The sequence below is a fragment of the Salmo salar genome, chromosome 20 (assembly GCF_965601325.2).
Source record: "Salmo salar chromosome 20, fSalSal1, whole genome shotgun sequence".
Classification (NCBI taxonomy): domain Eukaryota; kingdom Metazoa; phylum Chordata; class Actinopteri; order Salmoniformes; family Salmonidae; genus Salmo; species Salmo salar.
This window is the reverse complement of record NC_138310.1, coordinates 57,463,513-57,479,115: the sequence shown is the minus strand read 5'-3', so window position 1 is coordinate 57,479,115 and position 15,603 is coordinate 57,463,513. Positions and strand designations below refer to the sequence as shown.

At 41.8% G+C, this 15,603-nt stretch overlaps 1 protein-coding gene across 4 annotated transcripts in view; it reads left to right on the top strand.

Moving 5' to 3' along the window:
* Positions 1-15,603, top strand: part of LOC106580924 (sortilin-related receptor) — a 96,377-nt gene that overhangs the window by 11,877 nt on the left and 68,897 nt on the right. For all 4 annotated transcript variants that reach the window (XR_014381892.1, XM_082966565.1, XM_045703672.2 and 1 more), the window contains one exon: positions 1,298-1,432. Coding sequence is in view for 3 of the 4 variants with exons in the window: in XM_082966565.1 (XP_082822691.1) it covers positions 1,298-1,432 (135 nt within the window). In the remaining variant the exon portion in view is untranslated. The remainder of the gene's footprint in view (positions 1-1,297; positions 1,433-15,603) is intronic.

Sequence of the window (15,603 nt, the reverse complement as noted above, 5' to 3'; positions counted from 1 at the left end):
ACAAACATATCCATGAACCTATCCACCACTACATAGCATAACGCCTGCATGTTGCTTTACAGCCGTGCTGTTTTCAGCCACTTTGAATCGTCTCCTTCCCTCTCAGTTCACATTGCCCTCTTTTCAATCTTACTATGGACTGTACATTTCAGATTTTTCCCCCCCCATTCAAACGAAGACTCCTTTGTTCAAGGTACCATGGCAGAAATGACAATACTGGTTTAACCACAGTTTGGTTGTGTAGTGTTTGTGTATCCATGTGTGTTTGTGTGTGTGCACGCGTGCATGTTATTGTGTGTGCGCATGGGAGCCCATTGGTCAGTGACAGGCCACATGATGTCAGTGCTGCGTGGCCCAGACCTGTTCCACTGTGCTAATAGGATGGCCTCTCCTGCCTGCCAGCTGTGTGCTTCCACTCCACTCCTCGAAGAGATTCACTGAGCCATGGATGAATCCCTCCATCTGTTACATCTCTCTCTCTCTCTCTACTCTTTCTGCTTTTGATGATATCAGCTTCCTATGCTGTCTGATACTCACGCTCAGCCTACAGTAACCAACACAACCCCCACTGCTTTTGTTCATAGTGTAAGAAGGACCTCCCGTGCTCCTCAAGGGGTTAATTTGAGATGTTTGAAAAAAGTTGTTTATACTAAACTGCAGAGATATCACTGGTAAAGGACAGTTTGTTTGAACAAGAATTGTTAGTTTTGTGTCTCTCTCTCCACTCCCAGTTCAGTACGTTCCTCGACATGACTTCCAGTCGGCATTGTGGGTTCAGTGGGCTTTGTGTGCTGTTCTCTGTGGTCTGAGCTCCTTGGTCTCTGGCACTCTGATGGGAATCTGAGAGCTCTGACCTCACTCATGTATTGTCTTGGGTAGAATCTGCAGAACAGAACAGCGCGGAACACTAAACACCTCTTAACATTCTGAATTGGAGTTCTCTCTTAAAGGAACTACAGTTCCACTCTGTAGTCACTTAACATGGACAAAGCTTTTTCCCAAGTATTGTGTTTCTCTCCGTAGATGGAAAGTCTAGCTACTGCCTAAATGCTTTGATTCCTTTTAGAGTCAGTTAATGGCCTCCCTCCCAATACACCATTCTAAAATCATTTTGTCCTCTACTAGAAATGTGTCCTTCATCAAAAAGCATTCAGAAAATCGAACTTGACGAAGCCTAATTTTTCCTGTCCATAAAGCATCACATCAAAAAGTACTGTGATAGCGGATTTCACATGTTTACCGTGTACCATCACTTCCATGTTCTCACCTCTTTCCTCTCTCCTCTGTCACATGGTAGGTGTACGTGTCTTACGACTATGGAACCAGCTTCTCCCCCATCTCGGAGAGGTTTCAGCTGAGTGGGGAGAAGGAGAAAGAGGGGAACAAGCAGGTCATCTCCCAGTTCTATCACAGCCCCGCTGACAATAAGAGGGTAAGTGGCTGAAGACCATAGAGGTACATACACTGAGTGTACAAGGCATTAGGAACACCTTCCTAATATTGAGTTGCACCCCCCCCTTTTGCCCTCAGAACAGACTCAATTTGTCTGGGCATGGACTTTACATGGTGTTTAAAGCGTTCAATAGGGATGCTGGCCCATGTTGACTCCAATGCTTCCCACAGTTGTGTCCAGGTGGCTGGATGTCATTTTAGTGATGGACCATTACACATAAATAAAAATAATTCTCCCCTTTTTCTCCCCAATTTTGAACTTGTTACATTGTTGCAACTCCCCAACGGGCTCGGGAGAGGCGAAAGGTAGAGTCATGCTTCCTCCAAAACATGACCCGCCTAACCGCGCTCCTTAACTTCACTAGGGTAGGGGGCAGCATTTGGAATTTTGGATGAAAAGCGTGCCCAAATTAAGCTGTTAGGGCTAGGGGGCAGTATTGACATGGCCGGATAAAAAACGTACCCGATTTAACCTGGTTACTACTCCTGCACAGTAACTAGAATATGCATATAATTATTGGCTTTGGATAGAAAACACCCTAAAGTTTCTAAAACTGTTTGAATGGTGTCTGTGAGTATAACAGAACTCATATGGCAGGCCAAAACCTGAGAAGATTCCATGCAGGAAGTGGCCAGTCTGACAAGTTGTGTTTCATCTTGGCTCTTTTTATTGAAGACTGAGGATCTTTGCTATAACGTGACACTTCCTACGGCTCCCATAGGCTCTCAGAGCCCTGGAAAAAGCTGAACGATATCGAGGCAGCCTCTGGCTGAAACACATTATCGCTTTTGGCAAGTGGCAGATCAGAGTACTATGGGCTTAGGCACGTGCCCGAGTCGACCGAATGCTTTATTTTCTTTCGTCTGTTTACCTAAACGCAGATTCCCGGTCGGAATATTATCGCTTTTTTATGAGAAAAATTGCATAAAAATGGATTTTAAACAGCGGTTGACATGCTTCGAAGTACGGTAATGGAATATTTAGAAATGTTTTGTCACGAATTGCGCCATGCTCGTCACCCTTATTTACCCTTTCGGATAGTGTCTTGAAAGCACGAACAAAACGCCGCTATTTGGATATAACGATGGATTATTTGGGACCAAACCAACATTTGTTATTGAAGTAGAAGTCCTGGGAGTGCATTCTGACGAAGACAGCAAAGGTAATAACATTTTTCTTATAGTAAATCTGACTTTGGTGAGTGCTAAACTTGCTGGGTGTCTAAATAGCTAGCCCTGTGATGCCGGGCTATCTACTGAGAATATTGCAAAATGTGCTTTCACCGAAAAGCTATTTTAAAATCGGACATATCGAGTGCATAGAGGAGTGCTGTATCTATAATTCTTAAAATAATTGTTATGCTTTTTGTGAACGTTTATCGTGAGTAATTTAGTAAATTCACCGGCAGTGTTCGGTGGGAATGCTAGTCACATGCTAGTCACATGCTAGTGTAAAAAGCTGGTTTTTGATATAAATATGAACTTGATTGAACAAAACATGCATGTATTGTATAACATAATGTCCTAGGGTTGTCATCTGATGAAGATCATCAAAGGTTAGTGCTACATTTAGCTGTGGTTTGGGTTTATGTGACATTATATGCTAGCTTGAAAAATGGGTGTCTGATTATTTCTGGCTGGGTACTCTGCTGACATAATCTAATGTTTTGCTTTCGTTGTAAAGCCTTTTTGAAATCGGACAGTGTGGTTAGATTAACGAGAGTCTTGTCTTTAAAATGGTGTAAAATAGTAATATGTTTGAGAAATTGAAGTAATAGCATTTCTAAGGTATTTGAATAACGCGCCACAGGATTCCACTGGCTGTTACGTAGGTGGGACGATTTGGTGCCACCTACCCTAGAGAGGTTAAACTGCCTGCTACTCAGGCCCACAAGCTAGAATATGCATATAATTGGTAGATTTGGATAGAAAACACTCTAAAGTTTCCAAAACGGTTAAAATAATGTCTGTGAGTATAACAGAACTGATTTGGCAGGTGAAAACCTGACAAAAATCCATCCAGGAAGTAGGATTTGTTTTTATTTTTGTAGTTTTCTATTCAATGCCATTACAGTATGCATTGACTTCGGACTCAAATTGCAGTTCCTATACCTTCCACTAGATGTCTTTAGAAATTGTTTCAGGCTTGTATTCTGAAAAATTACGGAGTAAGACCAGTCTGAATGACTGGACCCTAAAGTGTCACAGAGCTTTTTCATGTGCAATCCTGAGAGCGCGCCTTTCTTGTTTACCTTTTATATTGACGACGTTATTGTCCGGTTGAAATATTATCGATTATTTAGGCTAAAAACAACCTGAGGATTGAATATAAACATCCTTTGACATGTTTCTATGAACTTTACGGATATAATTTGGATTTTTTGTCTGCCTGTTGTGACTGCGTTTGAGCCTGTGGATTACTGAAGAAAACGCACAAACAAAACGGAGGTTTTTGGATATAAAGAGAGACTTTATCGAACAAAACTAACATTTATTCAGTAAATGAATGTCTTCTGAGTGCAACCATATGAAGATCATCAAAGGTAAGTGATTAATTTTATCTCTATTTCTGACTTGTGTAATAACTCTTCTACTTGACTGGTTACTGTTTGTAATGATTTGTCTGCTGGGCGATGTTCTCAAATAATCGCATGGTATGCTTTCACTGTAAAGTCTTTTTGAAATCTGACACCGTGGTTGTATTCACAATAAGTTAATCTTTAAACCTATGTATAACACTTGTATGTTTTCTGAATTTTTATAATGAGTATTTCTGTTTTTGAATTTGGCGCTCTGCAATTTCACTGGATGTTGGCCAGGTGGGACGCTAGCGTCCACAAGTGAGGTTAACACCCGTCAGTTTAACCCGGAAGCCAGCCGCACAAATATGTTGGAGGAAGCACCATTCAACTGGCGACCGAGGTCAGCCCGCAGGCACCCAGCCCGGCACAAGGAGTCGCTAGGGCGCGATGAGCCAAGTAAAGCCCACCCGGCCAAACCCTGACGATGCTGGGCCAATTGTGCGATGTCCTATGGGACTCCCGGCCACGGCCGGTTGTGGCACAGCCCGGGAATGAACCCAGGTCTATAGTAACGCCTCTAGCACTATGATGCAGTACCTTACATGCTGACCAAACCGCTCGCGTCCAAAATAAATGTACAAATACATGTTATTCAATCATTGCACCCACACTGCTTGCGCGTGACAGCGAGGGTCTGCTTGGCCAGGCGCTAAAATATAAGTTGGTTCTATTTGTGACGCTCAACGCATTGCAAGTCCTGCCTCTCAAATCTCCTCATTGGTTTTTTGAAGCATATACCCACGTGGGTGATTGAAAGATGAATGTAGGTTGTAGTAATGCTGTAAAGTTGGTTGCCAACCGCCATATAAAGTCCAAAGAAGAAAAATAAGCCTTAAGGAAGGAGGAGAGATGACGAGAAACTAATTCGGTTTACCGTTTTATCTGTGGATTAATTGTTGGAGTAGAGGACCTTGTGCATTTCAGGTAAAATAACAACCCAATGTTTATATACGTTAATGTTCCTTGGCTGCTGGAGAGAGAGGTCATGAGCAGATGAGCTCCTGCATTTTTCAGCATGTTTTTACAAAAAAAAATAGATTTAGGCAGGGACATATACAGGATGATACCCTCACTCCAGATCAAAACTCCAAACCTACAACCTAATTTTGGACAAGATTACCTGGAAGGATTAATACACCATCCAACCTGGAACTGAGACAGACCAGACAGACCAGATACAACTTCAATTAGCACTGAGGTGTGAAGTGAGAGGTGTCGAAGCCTTTGAGCCCAACAAATAGCAGGCTACTCCACCCAAATCCAGAGGCCTTGAAGCCAACTCCTGCTGTTCAGAGACCATCCACTGGTACTGGTACCCCCACCACACCACCCCTCTCTCCAGAGCTTTCACTCACCTCCAGCACACAGGCATTGTTGGAGCGAGTGACTCTGAACTTAGAATGGCTAGCCCCAAGTCGTTATATATTTTTCTTTACTTGATCTTGTTGCCATTTTAATGCACATTCAAATGTCATAAATCAACACTGCAGAGCTCTCCCTGTCCTCTGCTGTGCCTTGATTGTATTACTGTTGATGATATCTGGAAATGTGCATGTACACCCTGGCCCATCTACTGTTGCTAGCCCCAATTCTGACTTGTGCTCTATCTGTTTCACTGATTTCTGCTCTAGTAGAAGCCTGGGTTTTCTGCATGTTAACACTAGAAGCTTATTACCTAAAATGGATCAATTGAAAGTGTGGATTCACAGCTCCAATCCAGATGTGTTGGTCATTACTGGGACGTGGTTACGAAAGAGTATCGAAGACGCTTGGACCTTCTTTTTTGATATTTTCAGTGATACTGTTAACAAATACACCCCCATAAAGAAAATGAGAATTAAAAACAGGTTCAGGCCCAGGTTCGACTGTGATCTTTCAGAGTTACTCCACCTCAAGAATTTCATTTGGCGAATGGCTTGGCACACGCATACTCAGGTTGTCTGGCTCTCGTTCAGGCAAATAAGTGCATTCAGGCTATCCGGAAGACCTAAGTTAGTTACTTTAACCTCTATGGGCTAGGTGGGACTTGCGTCCCACCTACTCAACAGCCAGTGGAATCCCGTGGCGCGATATTCAAATACCTTAGAAATGCTATTACTTCAATTTCTCAAACATATGACTATTTTACACCATTTTAAAGACAAGACTCGTTAATCTAACCACACTGTCCGATTTCAAAAAGGCTTTACAATGAAAGCAAAACATTAGATTATGTCAGCAGAGTACCCAGCCAGAAATAATCAGACATGCATTTTTCAAGCTAGCATATAATGTCACAAAAACCAAAACCACAGCTAAATGCAGCACTAACCTTTGATCTTCATCAGATGACACTCCTAGGACATTATGTTATACAATACATGCATGTTTTGTTCAATCAAGTTCATATTTATATCAAAAACCAGCTTTTTTAAGAATTATAGATACAGAACTCCTTTATGCAATCGCTAGCTCCGATTTTAAAATAGCTTTTCGGTGAAAGCACATTTTGCAATATTCTGAGTAGATAGCCCGGCCATCACAGGCTAGCTATTTTGACACCCACCAAGTGTGGTACTCACCAAACTCAGATTTACTATAAGAAAAATTGGATTACCTTTGCTGTTCTTCGTCAGAATGCACTCCCAGGACTTCTACTTCAATAACAAATGTTGGTTTGGTTCCAAATAATCCATAGTTATATCCAAATAGCGGTGTTTTGTTCGTGCGTTCAAGACACTATCCGAAGGGTAAAGAAGGGTGACGCGCCCGGCGCGTTTCGTGACAAAAAAAATCTAAATATTCCATTACCGTACTTCGAAGCATGTCAAACGCTGTTTAAAATCAATTTTTATGCGATTTTTCTCGTAAAAAAGCGATAATATTCAGACCGGGAAACCCTGTTTTCGTTCAAACATGAAAAAATAAAAACATGGAGTCTTCTCATGCACGCGCCCCCAGTCTCATTGTTCTCTGATCGACCACTATCCAAATGCGCTACTGTTTTTCAGCCATGGCCTGCAAAGTCATCATTCAATGTTCTGGCGCCTTCTGAGAGCCTATGGGAGCGTTAGAAAATGTCACGTTATGCCAGAGATCCCCTGTTTTGGATAGAGATGATCAAGAAGGCCAAGAAATAGTCAGAGAGAGCGCTTCCTGTTTGGAATCTTCTCAGGTTTTGGCCTGCCAAATGAGTTCTGTTATACTCACAGACACCATCTATCCAAATCAAACAATTATATGCATATTCTAGTTACTGGGCAGGAGTAGTAACCAGATTAAATCGGGTACGTTTTTTATCCGGCCGTGCAAATACTGCTCCCTATCCCCAACAGGTTAAGGAGCAGTTCTCTCTCTGTGGTTCTAAACCCAAGAAGTTCTGGAAAATAGTTAAAGACCTGGAGAATAAATCCTCTTCCTCACAGCTGCCCATGTCCCTTAAAGTTGATGATGTGGTTGTTACTGACAAAAAGCACATGGCTGAGCTTTTTAATCACCACTTCGTTAAGTCAAGATTCCTATTTGACTCAACCATGCCTCTTTGCCCGTCCAACATTTCATCATCTCCCACCCCTTCTAATGCGACTAGCCCTGATGCTCCTCCCCCTTTTTCCCCTGCCCCGCTACAAAGTTTCTCCCTGCAGGCAGTCACTGACTCCAAGGTGCTAAAGGAGCTCCTTAACCTCTTGGGGCTAGGTGGGACGCTAGCGTGCCACCTGTGGTGCACTCCATCAACAGCAGGTGCATTTCAAGAGCGGCAAATTTGAATCCAAATAAATGTCAAAATTCAAATTTTTCAAAAATACAACTATGTTACACCATTTGAAAGATAAACATCTCCTTAATCTAACCACGTTTTACGATTTCAAAAAGGTTTTACGGCGAAAGCATAAATTTAGAGTATGTTAGGACAGTACATTTACAAGAGTTGTGTGTAATGTTTTGTCAAGTCAAAGACAGGGTCACCAAAACCATAAAACCAGCTAAAATGATACACTAACCTTTTACAATCTCCATCAGATGACACTCCTAGGACATTATGTTAGACAATGCATGCATTTTTAGTTCTATCAAGTTCATATTTATATACAAAAACAGCGTTTTACTATGGCATTGATGTTGAGGAAATCGTTTCCCTCCAATAACCGGCAGTCAAGTCAGCGTCACAAATTAAATAATTAAAATTAGAAAACATTGGTAAAATATTATATTGTCATTTAAAGAATTATAGATTTACATCTTTTGAACGCAATCAACTTGCCAGATTTAAAAATAACCTTACTGGGAAATCACACTTTGCAATAATCTGAGCACTGTGCCCAGAAAAATACGCGTTGCGATACAGACTAGACGTCATGTTGGGGAGATCTAAAATCGAAAATACTATGTAAATAATCCATTACCTTTGATTCTCTTCATCAGATGTCACTTCCAGGTATCACAGGTCCATAACGAATGTAGTTTTGTTCAAAAAAGCTCATCATTTATGTCCAAAAATCTCCGTCTCGTTAGCACATGATGTAAGCCAGCCGGACTTCTCGTCATGAACGAGGGGAAAAAATATATTTCCGTTCGTTCAAACATGTCAAACGTTGTATAGCATAAATCATTAGGGCCTTTTTTAACCAGAACATGAATAATATTCAAGGTGGACGAATGCATAGCCTTTTATAACGTATTGGAACGAGGGTACCCAACATGAAGTAGCGCGCCAGGTGTCTAATGGGACATCACCGTTCCATGGCTCTTGTTCGGTCAGATCTCCCTCCAGAAGACTCAAAACACTTTGTAAAGGCTGGTGACATCTAGTGGAAGCAATAGGAAGTGCCAAAATATTCCTAAACCCCTGTGTTTTTCAATGGGAGAGGTTTAAAGTCAATACAACACATCAGGTATCCACTTCCTGTCAGAAAATGTCTCAGGGTTTTGCCTGCCAAATGAGTTCTGTTATACTCACAGACACCATTCAAACAGTTTTGGAAACTTTAGAGTGTTTTCTATCCATATATAATAAGTATATGCATATTCTAGTTACTGGGTAGGATTAGTAACCAGATTAAATCGGGTACATTTTTTTTATCCAGACGTGCAAATGCTGCCCCCTAGACCCAACAGGTTAAACTTGATCCCAAAAAACCATCTGGGTCAGATGACTTTGACCCTTTCTTCTTTAAGGTTGCTGCCCCTATAATAGCCAAGCCTATCTTTGACCTTTTTAACTTCTCTCCTCTCTGGGGAAGTTCCCATTGCTTGGAAGGCAGCCACGGTCCGTCCTTTAAATAAAGGGGGAGATCAAGCTGATCCTAACTGTTATAGGCAGGCCTATTTCTATTTTTGCCCTGTTTATCAAAAGTTTTGGAAAAACCTGGCAATAATCAACTGACTGGCTTTCTTGATGTCTATAGTATTCCCTCTGGTATGCAATCTGGTTTCCGCTCAGGTTATGGATGTGTCACTGCCACCTTAAACGTCCTCAATGTTGTCACCATTGCCCTTGATTCTAAGCAATGTTGTACTGCTATTTTTATTGACTAGGCCAAAGCTTTTGATACGGTAGACCATTCCATTCTTGTGGGCTGGCTAAGGAGTATTGGTGTCTCTGAGGGGTCTTGGGCCTGGTTTGCTAACTACCTCTCTCAACGAGTGCAGTCTATAAAATCAAAACATCTACTGTCTCAGCCACTGTTGTCACCAAGGGTGTACCCGAAGGCTCGATCCTAGGCCCCACACTCTTCTCAATTTACATCGACAACATAGCTCAGGCAGTAGGAAGCGCTCTCATCCATTTACAGTTGAAGTCGGAAGTTAACATACACTTAGGTTGGAGTCATTAAAACTTGTTTTTCAACCACTCCACAAATTTCTTGTTAACAAGCTATAGTTTTGGCAAGTTGGTTAGGACATCTACTTTGTGCATGACACAAGTAATTCTTCCAACAATTGTTTACAGATTATTTCACTTATAATTCACTGTATCACAATTCCAGTGGGTCAGAAGTTTGCATGCGCTAAGTTGACTGTGCCTTTAAACAGCTTGGAGAATTCCAGAAAATGATGCCATGGCTTTAGAAGCTTCTGATAGGCTAATTGACATCCGTTGAGTCAATTGGAGGTGTACCTGTGGATGTATTTCAAGGCCTACCTTCAAACTCAGTGCCTCTTTGCTTGACATCATGGGAAAATCAAAAGAAATCAGTCAAGACCTCAGAAAACAATTTGTAGGCATCCACAAGTCTGGTTCATCCTTGGGAGCAATTTCCAAATGCCTGAAGGTACCACGTTCATCTGTACAAACAATAGTTCGCAGGTATAAACACCATGGGACCAAGCAGCCGTCATACCGCTCAGGAAAGAGACGCGTTCTGTCTCCTAGAGATGAACGTACTGTGGTGCGAAAAGTGAAAATCAATCCCAGAACAACAGCAAAGGACCTTGTGAAGATGCTGGAGGAAACAGGTACAAAAGTATCTATATCCACAGTAAAACGAGTCCTATATCGACATAACCTGAAAGGCCGCTCAGCAAGGAAGAAGCCACTGCTCCAAAACCACCATAAAAAGCCAGACTACGGTTTGGAACTGCACATGGGAACAAAGATATAACTTTTTGGAGAAATGTCCTCTGGTCTGATGAAACAAAAATAGAACTGTTTGGCCATAATGACCCAACTGTGAAGCACAAGGGTGGCAGCATCATGTTGTGGGGGTGCTTTGCTGCAGGAGGGACTGGTGCACTTCACAAAATAGATGGCATCATGAGGATGGAAAATTATGTGGATATATTGAAGCAACATCTGAAAACATCAGTCAGGAAGGTAAAGCTTGGTTGCAAATGGGTCTTCCAAATGGACATTGACCCCAAGCATACTTCCAAAGTTGTGGCAAAATCGCTTAAGGACAACAAAGTCAAGGTATTGGAGTGGCCATCACAAAGCCCTGACCTCAATCCTATAGAAAATGTGTGGGCAGAACTGAAAAAGCATGTGCGAGCAAGAAGGCCTACAATCCCGACTCAGTTACATCAGCTCTGTCAGGAGGAATGGGCCAAAATTCACCCAACTTATTGTGGGAAGCTTGTGGAAGACTACCCGAAACATTTGACCAAAGTTAAACAATTTAAAGGCAATGCTACCAAATACTAATTGAGTGTATGTAAACTTCTGACCCACTGGGAATGTGATGAAAGAAATAAAAGCTGAAATAAATCATTCTCTCTACTATTATTCTGACATTTCACATTCTTAAAATAAACTAACTGACCTAAGACGGGGAATATTTACTAGGATTAAATGTCAGGAATTGTGAAAAACTGAGTTTAAATGTAGTTGGCTAAGGTGTATGTAAACTTCCGACTTCAACTGTATATGCAGATGATACAGTCTTATACTCAGCTGGCACCTCCCCGGAATTTGTGTTAAACGCTCTACAACAAAGCTTTCTTAGTGTCCAACAAGCTTTCTCTGCCCTTAACCTTGTTCGGAACACCTCCAAAACAAAGGTCATGTAGTTATGTAAGAAAAATGCCCCTCTCCCCACAGGTATGATTACTACCTCTGAGGGTTTAGAGCTTGAGGTAGTCGCCTCATACAAGTACGGTACACTGTCCTTCTCTCAGCACATATCAAAGCTGCAGGCTAAAGTTAAATCTGGACTTGGTTTCCTCTATCGTAATCGCTCCTCTTTCACCCCAGCTGCCAAACTAACCCTTATTCAGATGACCATCCTTGCCATGCTAGATTACGGAGACGGAAATTATAAATCGGCATGTAAGGGTGCTCTCGAGCGTCTAGATGTTCTTTACCATTCGGCCATCAGACTTGCCACCAATGCTCCTTATAGGACACATCACTGCACTCTATACTCTTCTGTAAACTGGTCATCTCTGTATACCCGTCGCAAGACCCATTGGTTGATGCTTATTTATAAAACCCTCTTAGGCCTCACACCCCTCTATCTGAGATATCTACTGCAGCCCTCATCCTCCACATACAACACCTGTTCTGCCATTCACATTCTGTTAAAGGTCCCCAAAGCACACACATCCCTGGGTCGCTCGTCTTTTCAGTTCGTTGCAGCTATCGACTGGAACGAGCTGCAACAAACACTCCAACTGCACAGTTTTATCTCAATCTCTTCATTCAATCACTCAATCATGGACACTCTTACTGACACTTGTGTTTATTGTTGTCTCATCCTTCTTGCCCTTTGTGCTTTTGTCTGTGCCCAATAATGTTTGTACCCTGTTTTGTGCTGCTACCATTTTGTGCTGCTACCATTTTGTGCTGCTACCATTTTGTGCTGCTACCATTTTGTGCTGCTACCATTTTGTGCTGCTACCATTTTGTGCTGCTACCATGTTGTTCTGCTGCCATGTTGTGTTGCTACCATGTTGTTGTCATGTTGTGTTGCTACCATGCTGTGTTGTCAGGTGTTGCTGCCATGCTATGTTGTTGTCTTAGGTCTCTCTTTATGTAGTATTGTCTCGTCGTGTTGTGTGTTTTGTCCTATATTTTTTTAGTTCATTTTTAATCCCAGCCCCCGTCCCCGCAGGAGGCCTTTTGGTAGGCGTCATTGTAAATAACAATTTGTTCTTAACTGACTTGCCTAGTTAAATAAAGGTTAAATAAAAAATAAATTTAATAAAAATACCAGGACACAGCTAGCTAGCTAAATTGCCATAAATGTTTAATTCTTTTTGACCTGTCCCCAAATTAATATAGTTGGTTCAGAGTTTGTTTTGATATTTCAACCTGCGTGTCCTGATCGCATCTGGTGTGGGTGGACAAAATCAACATGCGCGCGATGGCGCACGCGGGGGCGCGTCCCATTTGGTCAGCATGTTAGGCTGCTGCGCTACTCGGGAGGACCATTCTTTATACACACGGGAAACAGTTGAGCGTGAAAAACCCAGCAGCATTGCAGTTCTTGATACACTCAAACCGGTGCACCTGGCACTTATTAACATACCCTGTTTAAATATTTTGTCTTTCCCATTCACCCTCTGAATGGCACACACAGACAATCCATGTCTCAAGGCTTGAACATCCTTCTTTAACCTGTCTCCTCCCCTTCATCTACACTGATAGAAGTGGATTTAACAGGTCAATAATGGATCTTAGCTTTCACCTGGATTCCCCTGGTTAGTCTATGTCATGGAAAGGGCAGGTGTTCCTAATGTTTTGTGCACTCATTGTGCAGTATGATAATTAAAGGCCTGTCTCTATATTGCAAACTGCTCTGATACAGTAGGGTTTTATTACGTTATCAAAGTATGAGTGGATAGCTCTTTTTCATGTGTTTCTCCTATCTCCACAAAACCAGCAGAAGGCACATAACGTCATTGAGCTTGTGGTTTCTAAGGGTTGATTTAGTTGTGTATATAGTGTCTGTGGGTGTGTGCTTGTGTACATGCGTAGTTATCACTCATGAGCTGGAGATTGTTCGATGCAGTGCTGTGAGGTTTGGTGCCGTGTTGGATTATGTCTCACTGTGTGCCGGTGAGTCATAGCTCTGGCCACGCACCCAGCCTTTCCCCCTGGCACTCATCCCAGTGGAGTTTTTCCAGGTGTAAGGGTGCATGGGAAACGCAGTTTGTTCCGTAAGCAGGCGGGCACTTGCGTGTGGCCTGCCTTGTGAGCACTGCAGCGGCGTGCGTCTCTGTAGAAGCTGCAGACAGGTGGGCTCCAGAGAGAGAGGCAGGGCTGCCTGGTATAACAGCAGGAGGATTTCACCCTCTTAGTCTGCAACATGCTCCCAACATCATGGAGATGATTACCATGGGAAATTAGGGGTTTCTTCACATGTGCACACTGAGCTGTGAATTCAGGGCCCGTATTTAGCAAGCCTCTTCAGAGTATGAGTACAGATCTAGGATCAATTAATCTCTGTCCATAATAAGCGGATTCATTACGATTTAAAAGGCAAAACTGATCCTAAATCTCCTTCTCTAGACGCTTGATAAATATGGGTCCGTCTAGCCTCCCCTTATAGAAGCATATGATGAATTGTCTGAGAGATAAATTGCAGTGATCACTTTAGGTAGTGATTTATGAATTAAGCGGGATCCGAGATAATGAGTGGTTTGCCTATAGCATAACCCGCTGTCTAACATTACATGTAGAGCCTATCTTTATACACCAAGTCTGACTGGTTATGGATTTGCCTATTTATAACATCTTCTTCAAAGAAAGATTCACCCATTTTGATGTTATATAATTGTTGTACATCTCTGAGCGATGTTTTATCTATTCCCGGGGTCATTTCATGTTTTCATGTGTATAAGTATTCACACCCCTTAGTCAATACATGTTAGAATCACCTTTGGCAGTGATTACAGCTGTGAGTCTTTCTGGGTAAGGTTCTAAGAGCTTTGCACACCTGGATTGTTCAATATTTGCACATTATTATTTTTTAAATTCTTCAAGATCTGTCAAGTTGGTTGTTGATCTTTGCTAGACAGCCATTTTCAAGTCTTGCCATATATTTTCAAGACGATTTAAGTCAAACTGTAACTAGGCCACTCAGGAACATTCAATGTCATTTTGGTAAGCATCTCCAGTGTATATTTGGCCTTGTGTTTTAGGTTATTGTCCTGCTGAAAGGTGAATTTGTCTCCCAGGCTTTTCTCTAGAATTTTGCCTGTGCTTAGCTCTATTCAGTTTATTTTTATCCTAAAAAGATCCCTAGTCCTTGCTTATGACTCGCATACACATAACATTATGTAGCCACCACCATGCTTAAAAAGTGGTACTCAGTGATGTGTTGTGTTGGATTTTCCCCAAACAAAACACTTTGTATTCAGGCCACATGTTTTGCAGTTTTACTTTAGTGCCTTGTTGCAAACAGGATGGATGTTTTGGAATATTTTATTCTGTACAGACTTCCTTCTTTGTCTTTTAGGTTAGTATTGTGGAGTAACTACAATGTTGTTGATCCATCCTCAGTTTTCTCCTATCACAGCCATTAAACTCTAATTGTTTAAAGTCACCTTGGCCTCGTGGTGGAATCCCTGAGCGGTTTCCTTCCTCTCTGCCTGTGTCTTTGTAGTGACTGGGTGTATTGATACACCATCCAAAGTGTAATGAATAACTTCACCATCCTCAAAGGGATATTTAATGTCTGCTTTAGTTTATTTTACCCATCTACCAATAGGTGCCCTTTGAAAGGCATTGGAAAACCTCCCTGGTCTTTTTGATTGAATCTGTGTTTGAAATTCACTAAATTCACTAATCGACAATTATCTGCATGTGTGGGATACAGAAATGAGGTAGTCATTCAAAAATCATGTTAAACACTATTATAGCACACAGAGTCCATGCAACTTATTATGTGACTTGTTAAGCACATTTTTACTCCTGAACTTATTTAGGCTTGCCATAACAAAGGGGTTGAATACTTATATATATTTGTTATAATAATGTATTGTGTGTAGGCAGTGACACACAATTTCAATTTAGTGAATATGAAATTCAGGCTGTAACACAACAAAATGTCAAGAGGTGTGAATTCTTTTTGAAGGCACTGAATATGGTGATATAACAGTGGAGCAAGTCCCTGAAGTTTCTCACTGTGATGTGCTGTACATGTGGGAC